Consider the following 15,500-nt stretch of genomic DNA (forward strand, 5'->3'; position numbering starts at 1 on the left):
CCATTTTAAGGCATGTGCACCAGTGGTTCAGTCAGGTATGCAATGAACAATCAAGACAAAGCTCAGTGAAGAGAGTAAACTTTACCGCATGTCTCAGAAAGTAGATGCCTCTACATCTCCCATTTTTTAAAAAGGAAAATGTAATGCTGTGACATTGCTGGTCATATGCATTTTACTCTCTGGAAAATTTCAGTTCACCATGCAATCACCATAAATAACTGAGAGAAAACGAGAGGAAAAAGAGAGCATGGGACTGAGTGGTCACTATGAATGTAGGTGTTGAAAGTGGAAGACTTTTTTGAACAAGATCAGTGTCTCTAGGATTGACTTGTTCTTTTATTTTTGCTGGCAGCTACTGCTGTAGTCTGAGAAAACCCTTGTTTTTGCTTTGATGGAGGACTTCCTTTTTTTTAACTTAAAGAAAAATAGATCCTGTAACACACATTTTTATGATCTGTAATACCCTCAGGCAAAGATTTTATGGAGACAGGATGAGTGCTGCTGAAGTTTAGCATCTGGGGCAGCAGTCCAATGAGAAGATAGCTCATGTAGCTGTCATAATCAAAAGTTATATTACTGTAACTGTTCTGCTGGAACTCAGAGATTTGCCTGATAGATTTTTTTTTCTGATGGGAAATAAAATTCAGTGGCTCTTGTGTTGTGACAGGGAGCTACAGTGTGGACTGCAACATTAAATCAGTTTTAATCTAAAAGGAGTGTATGCCCTGGATCCAAGTGCCACTGGAATCAAGGCAGAGATCTCCACAGGCTTTAGAGGAGGTTATTCGGAAGGTCTAGGGACTTGGCATGCATGTACAAATAAAAAAGATGATTCAGTCATACCTTGTGTGACAGTTCCTGTTTATTACTCCAGTTTTATTAGGAAAATTGGTTAGTTCTGGGAGCACATGTAAGGGGAAAATGTCAAGATTTGTAGTCAAAACATTGACATCCTTTTGAAAGAAAAAAAAAAATCCTAGCCTAGTTTTAGCCAAAAGGCAGTCCTTTAGCCTGAAAGTGGACTTTTTAATTGTGTCATACATATATACATACATAAACACACACACACACATATATGTATATATATCTTATGTATAGGTCTATACAGGAATTCTCCTTGACCCAAAGAGCATAAGATTTTGATCCAGTAAATTGCAAAACTGATGAACACAGTACTTCATTCTTTAATAGTTGTTTCCATTGATGATTTATGCCTGTGCAAATGGCATGATATGAAAACCGGCTTTGCATAAGGAGATAAGATTTCTCAAGAGTAAAAGCAGAACAAAGTCAGTCATGTGATTATTATGATGCTCTGGGGTCTTTCCTTAGTCTGGGTAATAAGAAATACAGTAGGCTGCAAAGATCATTCAGTTTTCAGTCCAGTAAAGGTTTCACTCTGTAAATCAGATGCTGTAATGCTGCAATTTATAGCTTGGTATTTAGGTTATTATTGTTTTGTTTGTTCCTTCTGTTTTGTAGCTGTTTCCTTGGCTCTAGCTCTGAATGGCGTCTGCACAAATACTATTAAATTAATAGTGGGAAGGTAAGTCTTGTCATGTTATAAGTGATAGCTTTAGCTGTTATGAGAAATGAAGACAGATAGACAAATACAATACATGTTAATAAAAAGATAGCTGCAGCTCCAAAGCACATTGAATTAGAGCAAGCCCCTGTGAAGCTCTCCTTTCCCTGGTACGGGCGTTGTACAACTTCATTATGTGACATCCAGCTGTGGTAGGAATCTATGCCCTTGTGTTTTGTTATTTGTTTGACAGGTTGGTAGATCCAGACAAATGAGGAGTTTGAAAGAAAAGGTATGAGCTGAAATTAGTTCATTAAACTGGCAACACAAGGGAAGAGCCACAGCATGTGGGAGCTTAGATGCCAGTGCTACTAGTCTGATTAAATAGGAATCAATTTAGTCTCAATATAACCCAGTGCCTGCATTTTGTGTGAAGCATATTACTGAATGTGGTATTTCCAGATAGCATCAAGATACATGGCAGAACAAACCCGGGAGCTAAGCAATAAGTGGACTCCTAGATAGGCCATTTTTTAGGGAAGCATAAATTTGAATTAAGGGTTCAGAAAAATAAGAGGAAACAAAATTCTCTGGAAAATACTTTTTTTAGGTATTTTTTTGATCTTTATCAAAATTCTGAATAATTTCAGCTGAAAAATATGTATTTGACTTGACTTCATGCACTGTTTAGAGCCCGATGCTGCATTTGTTGTTGACCTGTGTTTGCAGCATTGAGGAATCAGTATTCATGCTTGGTTTCTGATGAACCCTCTCTGTTACAGTACCGATGCCCTGACAATAATGGTACTTGGCACTTTTATTTTAAGGATGCTTTTGAAATATAATTAAGAATGTCTGCACCATCTTCTTCAGGCAGACATGAGCTCATTTTGCCTGCACTCCAAGCTAACCAGTTGCTCTGTCAGCTTGTCTCTGAATCTGTGGTCATGTGGAGAAGCAAGGCAAATGGTTTATTAGCTCAGGATCACTATGACACCAGTCAGACCTGTGTGCTATCATTCAGCTCAGAGCAGGGTCAAAAGGAACTCAGAGGTTTGTTCAATGCAATTAGAGAGTCAGCATCAAGGCTGGCATTAGAATTCGGTGGTTGTTTTGGTGCCAGTCTTGTAGCCTAAGTTGCAGTCCTGTTCTCAGCTAGGTGTGTTGGCAAGACTTCTCCAACTTTGTGGGGTTGCTACGCTACTTTGCTCTGTCACTGGAAGTGCTGTGCAAGATTGATTGCTGTAGGCAAGCGTAGCCCTGCATGTTCATTTTCAGAGACAACTCCCACTTCCATGCTGCACTGGAAGCTTCCCTGAGAGACCCTGCCTGTAAAAAAAGTGACCTTGAATTGCTTATTCAAGGAAAACAAAGCATTTCTGTTGCTGTGTTAAGGCAGGAGGGAACGAACTCTGTATGTAATAATCAGTAAATGTAATAATCGCTCTGAGGTTTATTTGTTACTACAGCTTTTATATTTTTAATATCCATGGTGTTTTTTGTAGACCGCGTCCCGATTTCTTTTACCGCTGCTTTCCAGATGGAGTAATGAACTCTGAAATGCACTGCACAGGTGATCCAGATCTGGTGTCTGAAGGCAGAAAAAGCTTTCCGAGTATCCACTCTTCCTGTAAGTTCATTTAAAACGGTGCCTTTTTTGTAAAAAGCTGTCCTATCAATGTTTTGGAATTGCTCTTTTTTTGTTAGATCATGAACCTGATTTTTGCTGGAGGGGCCTGCACTGCTGTTTTAGGTCACCAGTGCCAGGAATTCCCTTCTGGAAATAAAGTTGGGAGCCTGTGACCCTTCCTTATCTTGAGAACTACCTGACTTCACTGAGAGCCACAACACGACTATCAGTAGAGTGAAGCACTATTCAAGGTTAAAGAAAACAGTGTGGTTCTGAGGGGGCATCTGTTCCCTGATGCAGCCCTCTGTATGCAACCTTTGTCTACACAGTAAATATTTATTTTGTTATATTCAATTGAAGTATGAAATGTGACAAGGCGTGTTTGACCTGCATAGTTTCTGACAAGATCTAGTTAATATCTTTCAAGTACTAGATCTATTAAACCAAAGTTCAAGTCACAAAGACAGTGCAACTGCTTTTATCATTCAGGTTTCTTCATGGGAGGTTGTATGCTTGAAGGTGGAAGGAGTAGAAAGGAATACACAGAGATCACGTCGCATGATTTTGATGCTGTTCATCCTGATGAACTGGGTACAAAGTGAGGCTCACGAAGTCCCTATAGCACTAGAAGCTATTGTAATATGCCAGTAGAAGGATGATTCTTTCATTCCCTGTTTTCTTACTCTTTTGACAGTGTCCACTGCTGGCTGTGGCTAAAGGCATCCTTGTCTGTGTGGGCCTTGATTTTGAAGGGTTCTTATACATCCATGTTCAGATGTCTACTGCCACAGGACTGCTTTGCCTGGACACAAGCAGGAGCACATGGCAGCTCTGTCCTGACTTTTCTCTCAGCATGGCAGCACAGAGGTCGCATGTAACAGGGGAACTGGTGTATTAATAGTATCTTATTTAGAGGAGCAGGTGGGCAGGAAATGGGTAAATCTGGCACAGTTTGGAGCTTCTGTGGTTTCTTGTCTGCTCCTAGGACAGCACAGTCACTTGTCACTCCATTTGGCTTTGAGGTGGTCCTCAATCTAGGTCAGATGGTTTGTTCAGTTACCCCTAGCTTATGCTGTATCCTGACAGACATTTAGGTGGCTTTATGAAAACTCTTATGTCTGATTTAATTAGTTATATTAACTCAGATGTTTACAAAGTTTCCTTCCTCTGTCTTGAGGAGCTGACTTCTAGAGTGTTTTATGTCAAGTGTCTAATAAATCTTCCTTTCATATGTAAAGTAACTTGATTACTGTGAGCTTTTTTTGTTTTTTGGCCAGTATTGTTTATTGCCTTGTGCTGTTCTGTTTCCGAGAACTGCCAATTGAGTACCAGTAAGTCATATCTCTGGAATTTGTTTTTCTGATCTTGTTCTAAAGTAATAACTTCAAATTGTCTAATTGTGCAGAATTATATATTGCAAACAAGTTGGGTAATGAGGTGAATGAAATTCTGAGCTGATCTTGCTCCCTTTTTCTTGTTTGAGTCCCAGAAACAGATAAGGGAGTAGTAGATGTTTGTGGATATGTTATAAACCTTATAGTCCTAAACAAGAAACCAACTTAGCTGTCTTAAATTTTGTTTATAAGCTTCGATTACATTGAAGAGGCAATAGCAGAATATATCGTATGGTGTTTAGAACAAATGGTATTTATTGCTATTTGTAGTCTGTCTTCAGATCTGGTTGTCGCACTTAATTGCAGTCCTGTTGGTTAAGTATTTTGTCAATGCATAATGACAAAGGCTTAAAATAATGCATGTATACACTGATGAACTAGAATTTACAGATTAGCCCTCAGCAAGTGTTACATTTGGTCACTTTCCTTTACAAAAATACAACAGTTTACTCCAAGGCTGCAAAGTGTGAGTTGCAGAAGACACCCAGTGTGCTTTTGTTTTTGCACAGACTAGAAACACTGTATGTGTAGCATGCTCTGCTTAGCTCTGGCACACATACTCATTCTCTTACCAAGACTGCTTGTCACACAGCGAAGTGCTTTGTCCCTGTGCCGGTGGGGCAGCCATAGAGTGCATACTGGGGTTTTACTTTTAACTGGTATTGGTTTTATAGGCACTGAGTTAACATTACTGCAGCTCACACAAAATTCAGTTGGAGCGGAATGATGGCCAGTGTATTTAGAACAAAATGATGAGAATAGCTTTCTGCAACACTGATAAATATAATATCAGCATGTAGCTGAGTTGATTATATTTCCCACTACAAAGCATTTTATTACAATGTGATAAGAATGAAGAGATACATCTGCAGTAACTTTTATCTGTTGGTAAGGGTATGCTAGAGTAAGGCAATTCTGCAGCTACTTGAAGACTTAGCTGTTTGAAGCCTGATGTTGTAATATCTAAGTCTCTGACAAGACTGTGTGTTTTGAAACCTTAAAATCCATACATATTTTAGTGTCATAATGGAGAAGGATGCCATTTTAATTTGATAATCTTATCATGCTAACCTCTGCTCCTTCTGTGTTGCAAAATTATTTAGATAACCAGGATTGTCAGTATTATTTTATCAAGAATAGTTTATATTGTGATAATAAATTTAGTTTCTTGCTGTTACTTCATCCCCCACTAGATTGAAGGGTGAAAAGAAAAAAATATTATGGGAGAAACAACATTATACTGCCTTCCTGGACTTATGAAACAATGAGGATGTTGAGGAAATAATAATTCACATTTCGGAATTTGTCTGTAATTCTACATTTTCAGTATTTTGTTTTGTGTATTGTACGAACTATACATCTTCTACCTCCCACTCCCTGTGAAAAATTATTCTCTTATCTCAGTTTTAAAAAGCTGTCCTTCATGCCTCCTTAACATGTAGGTAATTACAAACTTTCCTTCCATGAATTCAGGCCAAGATTTTTTCTTGGCTCCTTTCTGCCTTCCTTCAACATAAGATTGCTACTAGGTAGAGTGAAGGAGTTCCGTTCTTCAGATTTCTGTCATCCGTTCTCTGTTTGTTGTGGAATTTGTGAAGCAGCACCAAAAAGAGGGGTTTGTTTCTGTTACTGTTTATGTTTTTTGTTTTTTGTTTTTTTTTTCCTATTTTCATGGCTGAGGAAATGTAAGTGGGGAGGATGAGAGTTCACATAAACTATAGGACCTCTCTTGGAATGATAGTTACAAGTAGCTCGCTAGAGTTGGTATTTTCTACTTCACTTGCACACAAGAGGAAAATAAATCACAAGTAAAAGCTGCCAGGCAGATCATAAAGAGAGGTTAGAAGCTTCAGTCAAGAGCCATTTTCATCTTCAAAACAGTTTTTCGTATAGCATTCCTTGGACAGGCTGTCAATCAAGAGCTTTGTTATACCAGGATCTAAAACCTCATCCATGCAAGACATGCATGCCTTTAACAAGGAAGTCTGTGGTGCTGTGAATGCTACCCTATAAGAATGTAGTGCAGGGATGTACAAGAGTGACAGTACTGACACCCCCAGATGGCCTGACCTGACCTTGCATGCTCAATAAAAATGTTTTGAAATACCTATCTTCCACTTTGGGAGTCAGCTTGTGTCCTGAGGGAGAGTACGTTCTCCTTATTAGAGCACAGATTATTTTCTTGGCTTAAATTACCGTGTCTTTCATCTCCCTGTGCCAAGGGGTGCACCTAATACAAATAAGAAAAATGTGTGGAGGACAAACTGTTTTGTAAAGCCAAAGAGTGACTTGCAGATAGATGCAAACTATAGTTGCCTGAAACAATTGAGGCATTTTGTACCAAATCAGAACAGGAGGTTGACCCATGTGAAGACACTGTTGTTGTTACTACCCTCTCTGAATGAGGAGCAGAACTCTACCTGCAGTGGCTGCTCAAAATGTACTTTGAGCTGGCATGCCTCATCCAAGGCTTCTGTCTCCTAGCTCTGTCTTTTGATATTCTTTTCTGGAAAGACTATTGAAGTTGGTGACTCCTCTTGGTAACTTTTTATAACAGCAGCTTGAGTTTAGAATCTACACAAGCACAACCCAACGTTCAATAACTCCATTGAAATTCATGCAGTAGTACATGGATCAAAGAAGTCCCTGGACCTTCTGGATTGTTTGGAGCATATTTTGCCTCTTTTCCAGTTGAACTGCCAGTATGTCTTGTTTGAGGGAACCAACATTTGGGGATAGGGAGCCAAGACTCCTGCCTGGGTCCACTACCTCAGAGGTGTTCCCGAGTCCCAGGTTTATATGTACTATTCTGACCAAAATGCTTCTAAAATGTAGGTGTATTTTTCCCTATTTAGTATTTCCATGGTTTTATAATCCATTGACAATTTTATGCTATTTAAAGCTACTACCTGTAAAGATACCATGCAGCTTCTCTATGTCCATACTTCATTGAAAGAATGATGTTTATGAAGATCATAAATACAGCATTTCTTCCTCCTGCCTGTGTCCTTCCTGTGTGTCTTACGTAGAGTTGTCTTGCAGAGAGCCTTCAGGTAGCCTGCCATGGAGATCCCTCATGGCATCCTAACCTCTCAAGATATGTGGAGTAAGCACCCATACTCTTCAAAGTTTGTTCTGCTTGTTATCCAAATAATAAGCAAGTCTTTCTCAAATGTGGCCCTGAGGATAGTGGGAGTTTCTGAACATCCAAAAGACAGTTACACCATCTGAAAGTGCTGACTTTCAGATGTAAGGAATGGAGGAATTCAGCCATCTCTGTGGGGAGCTTCTGAAGAAACTTTTTTGTGTTTGGTGAAGCATGATGGGAACTGCCCTTTGCTGTATTTTTTTTTTTTTTTTGGCATAGTTTCCCCATTTCAACCTTCAGATGTGCAGCAGAAGAGAGAATATATTATTTCCTCAGATCACCCCTTGCAGTGCTGGGAAAGTACATAGTGCAACTGCTGATGGACTGATACAAGGCCCTTCACTATTTTTTCTCTCCTTGCAGCAAGATTCAAACAGCAGCAGCAAGCAACAGATAAAAGCCGAACATGAACAACCAAACAGAATATTTAGTGTATTTAATGAAACAAACAGAACAAATTATGCAGAAATCAGTATAAATCTTTTATTGTCTGGAATTAATAAGTGCAATCATTACCCAGCATACCAATTGGTGAAAAAATGCAATGTATGAATAAAGAGTATTTTACTGAATGCAACACATGAAAACTCATTGATAAGAGGAAAAATATGGTGAATGAACTCAGAACAGTTAACTGGATAAGCCACTGGTAGCTGAAAAGATCACTGAATTTGCAGGCATACATCATTATACTGATGGAATGGATAGAAAGCTTTTGTAATTGATTTCTTCTTTTTTATCTCATCACTGATGTAATTTTGACATTTGCGTCAGGCTGACAAGCTCTTTCCACAAACAAAATATGAAGCTAGAGTCCTGTAGTGTTATTTATCTGAAAATCAATAATATCTAACTATTAATATTTGTTGCTGAAAAGTTACCATCATGCAGAAGCCTCTTGTTAAATTTAATTATTGCCCAATGTCTTATTGTGCAGAGAAAATGCATGGGAAAAAATGCTTACAATACCAGGTTTAGATCCAGTGGAGCAATTCCAGGTAGACCAGATATTCAGTGATTGAAAACTGTAAAAGAAATCAGAAAGATTCTTTTCAATATCAGTTGTTTGTTACTTTAAGTAGCTTTATGCCTTTGCCAGTTCAAGGAAGATTTCACAATGTGGCATTCTTTATATAGGCTACAAACAGCGAGTATTTGATTGTCCAGTATTTATGTGGACAGAAAGGTCTGAGTTTATGGTGACAAAATTTGGAATTTTTATGATGACCGTGGTATCTGGAGGGAGAAAGTCAGCTTTCTAGTCCCTGTTTTATTCTTAAATTACTATTGTTATAATTGGGCAAATACCTTTGTTTAGAGAATATATCTAAATTTCTTCAGGGAATGTGTTCAGCCTACAAACCATCAGGGTGTTTTCATGCACTAGGAAGACCGATTCTGCTTGTGAATAGAAGACTATATGTCAAGTACCTGTTTAATTAAAGTGACAGAAATACTGAGCATGTTTTCCATATGAGTGCTCACGTTTCTGTAAAGCACGTAGGGTTCATGAGGTGCAGCTTACATTTGTTGCAAAGGAAGAAGGGAGAAGAATGCCCTGGGACCTCTAAAGGGTTCTGGGAGAGGTGCACACAGTGGCAATATCAGATGTAGCTGTCGTCCCTAAATCAGTCATACATTATAGCTTTAACAGATGATGACAAGTCCAGATTTCAGTTGCATACCAGTGAAAATTCAGTTCTTTTCCTAAGCACAGAGAAGTGTTTTAAAATACCTGAAGCGATTAACATGCCCATTATATAGGAGATTAAACCTTTACTTCCCATGAGTAGGAAATATAAAAAGCTAAGTTTATTTGTTGTCCGTTTCTGGTAAACTGTCTTACAGATCCTTGGCCGGTGTCTATCGCGAGGATACTGGGGTGGACAGAAGATGCACGGCAAGTCACCCATCACAGTTGGTTAGAACTTCCATTCACAAAGAACGATGACGTGTTTGAACCATGCTAGTGCTTTATCAGCTGATGCTGACTTTGGTTTTAAAACCTCCTGTGTTTTTACTCCATTAATTGAAGCAGCAAAAGATGCATGTTCAAATCCATCAGTTTTACAAGTGGAACAAATGAACTCCAGGAGATCTGTAGCTGATATTATGCTGCTAGAGGAAGTGGTGGTCATGACAGAGAGGCAGAGGAAAAGAAAAGAATATGACCAGTAAGGTTGCTGTGATGTTGCCATATCACCAGTCAGGTGGCTGCAAGTAGGGGGGGAACTAAAGGGGCAAATTCTCTTTTCACTTTATGGTCCTGGTAATGCCACAAATATAAATTAGTTCTGCCAAATATTGGAAGTGTTTTTTTTTTTTTTTCCCCATTTTGAACAGTAGAGCTCAGTTAAACTTGTCAACCCTTAATATGCGAAAAATGGTGAGAGTTTACATATGAAGTTTGGGAATATCTGCTATTGCCTCTCTGTTTTTGAAGGTTTGGCCTGGAAGCCATGTATGCTGAAATCTTACAGAATTCAGTCTGGAAACAGACTTTGTCTTTCAGGTCCACGTATAGATTCATAGACAGGGTGGAAAAGCCTTCTTGTATCATTTACAGTACATTGCTATATACAGATGATTCCTGACAAATTAAAAAAATTATTTTCTTTTATTAATTTTAAGCATCTTACATAGTAGGATTTTCCTGCAGCTTAAAATGAGGCTGGTTATTATATGGTTTGAGTTCACTCTAGGATAAATACCTGTCTCTGATCTAATCTTGAGCCACCTAATTGGACATTTCTTTTCTGAGCTTAGTGCCTCATTTTGAATTGCTCTGAATTAATCATGTCAGTATGATTCTCCTCTATTAAGCTACAGTTTAATATTACAGTTTATGTATTCCAATAATTTTCTGCATAATTTGCTTTTTTGCTGTCATGCTAACTTCATTTTCTGTACTTATGTGTATCATTGGTAGCACATTTGCTTTTCTCACCATGTATGCTAATAAGGAGTTCAGGGGATAATTCTTTGTGCTACTGCGCTGTGGCACTCTCCAGGTTTCAAAAAAATTGGAAAACATCTGATCATGTCTGAAAGAATTACGGGGTAGAGCTAGATAGGAGGAGGAGGGAGGGATGCATGGTGTGCTGGAATCAGCAGCAGTAGGTGGAAGTGAGTCTCCCTTGGTTCTTACACTATTTGTGGGACTGGTGCAAAGAGAGCTGACTGCCAGCTAATACAAGGACCAAGATGATGCTTTAGGAGCTGTCGGAGTATCACTGATACTCTCTTTTAAAGCCTGTGTATACATTTTTTGGCAAGTGATGTAGAGTGATCGTCAGTGCATGTTCTAATTGTACCTGCTGTAAGTTGCCTATGTAAGGGTAAGCTTAGATGTGGGGTTCCCGTGAGATAGCATCACTTGTGGGATATGCTATGAAGAACAAGTGCTGGAAGACAAATAGATGCCCTTTAAAATAGGTGCTGTAACAATATATACTCTAGTCTTTTGAAAACCCAGTAAGGCACTCCATAATGCAAAGCAAGGAAATTAATTTCAGGATGCATTTACAATCCAGCAATTTTAGTAGTGGAGCAAATGAACTGAAGGTGATTTCCGTTCCTTAGGTCTGAAACCTTTGAAAGGCTGGCCTTAATATCCAGTAGAGTTTTACTTTTTCTGATTTGTTTAACAAAAGTGTCTGTCACTTACAAATAGTTTCCTACTGCCAAAAACTAATTTACATAAGATCCTTTGAAGGATCTTTATGGAAATGCTACAGTTTTGCAGTGAATGGATGGAGTCTTTGACCAAATCAGGTTACAGTGTAAGAATGAACACCTATCTACTTTACTGGGTATTTTTAGGCTATTTGTATACTGACTGATAATTGATTTAAAGCACCATTTACCAAGACTGCGGGTAGATTTCTGCAGGTGGAGAAGGAGTTGAGCATGCTTTGTGTGTATGACGGAGGAAGACTAGTAGGCAGTTCAGGGAATGACGAGGTGGAAACTGAGGGATACTACAAAAGGTAGGACAAATAGCTATCAAGGACAGCATGTTTTAGAAGCAGAAATTCATAGAAATCCAAATCTTGTTCCCATTGCTGTCTGAAATTAATTTCTCTAAGCTTTTAGCTGTGAAGATTTTGGTTTAAAAATATGAATCCAGATTGTCTTCCCAAGTTGGTGATACCAAGTTTTGGGGTACAGAGCTCTGAATCAGAGGGGGAAAGACCTGACCTGTGGCATTTTAACTGAGTTTTTGACCCAGAATGTGTAAATGAGGATAGGCCACCAACAGCAGGCGTGAAGGTGCTGCAAAAGTATTATGTGTTTATGTTAATATAGTTTAATGAGTGAGTCTTGGCCTGTTGTGAAAACTGGGTCAACTCCCTGATTGGATCTGACCTTAAATATTTGCTTATGTTCATATGTTACTTACCAGAGCAATAAGTAGATAAACAAAGCAGAGGAAGTAGACACCCCTGAGCTTGCAGTCAGAAATATCGCTGTATTGGATCCAGCCACAGAACGGTCTTTTGCTCCTCTGGTTAAGGGGAGCATAGCATAGTGATCTCAGAGTGTGGGCCTCTTAACCTGCCTTCTCTTTCACATTTGTTGACTGTTTATTGGGTAGTCATAAGAAAATATACTATTTTTTTTTTTAGTATTAAACTGCTAAAGGAGTGTCCACAGCCATATCCCATACAGAGAAAGGGTAGAAATACAGAGAAAGCAACAGACCATTCTGATGTAAATCTAGCTTTGCAACAGCAACAAAACCCATAGTATTGTGTTCTGATCTGCCTTCCAGGTAAATGATTTCTGCATGGATTATCTCCTGAAGCTTTCTTAGAAAAAAGTAGCAACCATGCAATACAGACTTGCTTCAAATGTTCAGTAAAATAGGTTGTTTAAGTATTAAAAAAAATTCTAGACAGTTAGATATCTTATATGCTGACGTGACAGTAGTAATGAAGTCCTTGTACAATCAAGTATGGGTAAATAATAGTAACACAAAACATTTTCTTTAGAAACACAGAAAAATCCTGTGTGAATGAAATGCAAAATTCTTGGCTCTGTTTGCTTTCTTAGAGGGAATGATTAATTCATTGTGATATAACTCCCTTTAGGCTCTTATTCTACTCAAACCATTTGCAAGCAGATTGCAGCTCCCAGAGTTTTGGTCTCAGCTTTATTTAGTGACTGTTTTAAAATGTGTTAATTCTGAATTGGTCAGAACTATTTAAACTGTGTTTTTCAGTGAAGAGGTTGCTGTTGTAGGTTTGAGGATGTTGCATGAAACTGGTTTTGATACCTTTGAGCTGAACTAAAATAGAATGGCTTGGCAAGAGTTTAACCTCCTTGGAGCCTATACTGCTTAGTGTCAGTAGTCGGTGGCAGATCGAGCCCGTGATTGTCATGAATACCCATATATGCAGCTTGAACTTGATGTCTGCTATTAATAAATGAGTAATCACTTGCTAGTCTGGTTAGTATCAGCTTATAGTTTGATTCAGAAAATTGTTAGGTTGAAGGTACTTCTGGAAATCATCAAAGCAGGGTCAGTGAGAGTAGGCTTCTCAGCATGGTATCCCATTGAGTTTTGCATGTCTGAATATGGAGGTTCCACAACCTTTCTCATAGGGAAACCTATGTTTTTTTCTGTCACGGTGGGAATGTTTTTTCTTATGTTTAAATGCAATTTCCTGTACTTCAATTTGTGCCCATCATCTCTTCTCCTTTTGCTGGGTACTGCTGAGAAGAGTCTGGCTTTACTTCCCCTAGAACAGGACTTTGCATTTCCCTGTGTTGAACTGAAGGAAGTTCATGTTGGCCATTGATTTCAGACAGAAAGGTCCAAATTGATGCTTAGTGGATTTCGCATCAACTGATTGCAAGACAAACCTGATTAAAAATTAAAATCGGTTGAATAACACAGTGGCCGCAGAGATAATTAAACTTAGAATTTCATCTTGGGATGGATCGATTCATGAGAATAAAATAAAAAAAAAATTCTGTGTAAAAGTGCTGTACTAGCAATAGAAGAAATAAAATACTTATGTGACTTGACTTTTGTAGCTGGAATTTAATTACTTAAATTAGTTAGAAAAGTTGACTTTTGGCTAAATTGTGCCATTGATTTTTTTTTTTTTTAATAGAAATCTTTATTGATTCCAGGGGTTCCTTTTTGCAAGGAAAAATCAAGGTTTGAAGAATTTACTTTGTGGTAACATCTCAAATTGATTTGTACAGCTTCTAGAGTAAATGTTAACATAATGCTGTACAAGAGCTCTTATTTCTTGTGTGTAGTTTGTGGTTTTTTTTCTTCTTTGTATTATATTGGCTGAAAGAAGGTTGTAGCGATTACTGTTGAATACAGCTGAAGAAATCAGAGAATTTCATCAGAAATCTGAAATGAAGCATGTAATCAGAGTATTTGGTTGTAGGGACAATAACAGCTACTGTTACGTTATGTGTTTTTTAATTACCTCCTTGATGAATGAAGGGGTCTCAACATGTTTGAGACACTAATGGCCTTTTAGAAGTGAAGAAGAAAATTATTTTCTCTGCCTTTCAAGCTATAGCATAGACTTACCTCACAGTCTTCATAGAAAAGATGGCAAATTATAGGTAAAAACTCAACTTTTAGGTGTTGGTTGACCCCATTTTTATAAGGAATTCATATTTTTAAAGGAAACAGTTCCTTTCACTGCATATTTTTAATAATTTGCTCTTTTTATACAAATAAGACCTAGGTAGTAATATGACACTATTAATGTAAGTTACGTTAGCAGTGGCCAGATTTGCAAAGTAGTAACCCGTTGTAACATCATGAAGAACAATTTTTCGCAATTTCATTATTCAGGATGAGCCTTTGCAGGTATGAACTCATTGCAAATTAAGGTAAACGTCCATTTCCAACACAGGGCATAATCTTGCTCTGATCAAAATCAATGCCAGAACTGAATTGCTTGGACAATTCTAATCTATTAATAGCCATCATTACTACATCAAAGGAGTAATCAGCAAACAGGGTTAGTGGGAGCAGTGACCAAGGAATTAGGATAATGCCTACTGTGCACTTGAATATAGCTTTAAGAAAACATTGCCAGTGGAGCATGTTACACATTGTAGATTCTGTTTATATTAAAAGCAGGATATACACATTATAAGAGTGCTGGGTATGAGGTCATCTCTGCTTATTTGTTGGGAGAAAGAACAGTGTCTCAAAGAAAGGATGTACAAACAGCAATAGGAAAAAAGTAATTGGTTACTCTTTTCTGCTGGCGTAGTAAATGAGATTACATCTTCAGACCAGTCCTGAATAGTAATTTCCTACTTTAAGTAGCCAGAGAATGACAGCTGGAATTGCTCAATCTGTTGTAAGAAGTTTAAGAATATATGAGAAAAATTATTCTGCAGAGATCCCCCAGCCTTGTCTTCAAATAAGGAGAGAGGAATCCCAGCTGACTTTTTTTGCCACATTACTATTTCTTCCTTTGTGAGCAAGGTCAGCCTCCATATCCTACAGATAGTAGGAATATGCATACCTTTCCCTCCAGCGTTGACATATTTCCCAGTAGTGGGGTTCTTATGTTAGCTTCTTGAGACTGCTCTTTAGTAAGGCTCCTAAAGAGCAGAATGAAAGGGACTATACTGGAAAGCAAATATAATTTGCATTTGATGATTGTCATTGAATGCAGGTGGCAGTAGGGGAAATGACCATGTGCATCACCAACTCCATCCCATCTTGTTCAGGAATGGCAGTATACACAACTTTAGTGGCAGTACTCAGGAGATAGTTCCCTTATCCAGAATAGAGAAGGTGAATGCTGAAGG

At 38.3% G+C, this 15,500-nt stretch overlaps 1 protein-coding gene across 1 annotated transcript in view; it reads left to right on the plus strand.

Moving 5' to 3' along the window:
* The window catches only part of PLPP4 (phospholipid phosphatase 4), a 60,244-nt gene that overhangs the window by 24,469 nt on the left and 20,275 nt on the right, over positions 1-15,500 (plus strand). The window contains exons 4-5 of the mRNA XM_068399336.1: positions 1,483-1,546; positions 3,031-3,155. Of these exons, the coding sequence (XP_068255437.1) occupies positions 1,483-1,546; positions 3,031-3,155 (189 nt within the window). The remainder of the gene's footprint in view (positions 1-1,482; positions 1,547-3,030; positions 3,156-15,500) is intronic.

The sequence above is a fragment of the Nyctibius grandis genome, chromosome 4 (genome assembly GCF_013368605.1).
Source record: "Nyctibius grandis isolate bNycGra1 chromosome 4, bNycGra1.pri, whole genome shotgun sequence".
NCBI lineage: Eukaryota > Metazoa > Chordata > Aves > Nyctibiiformes > Nyctibiidae > Nyctibius > Nyctibius grandis.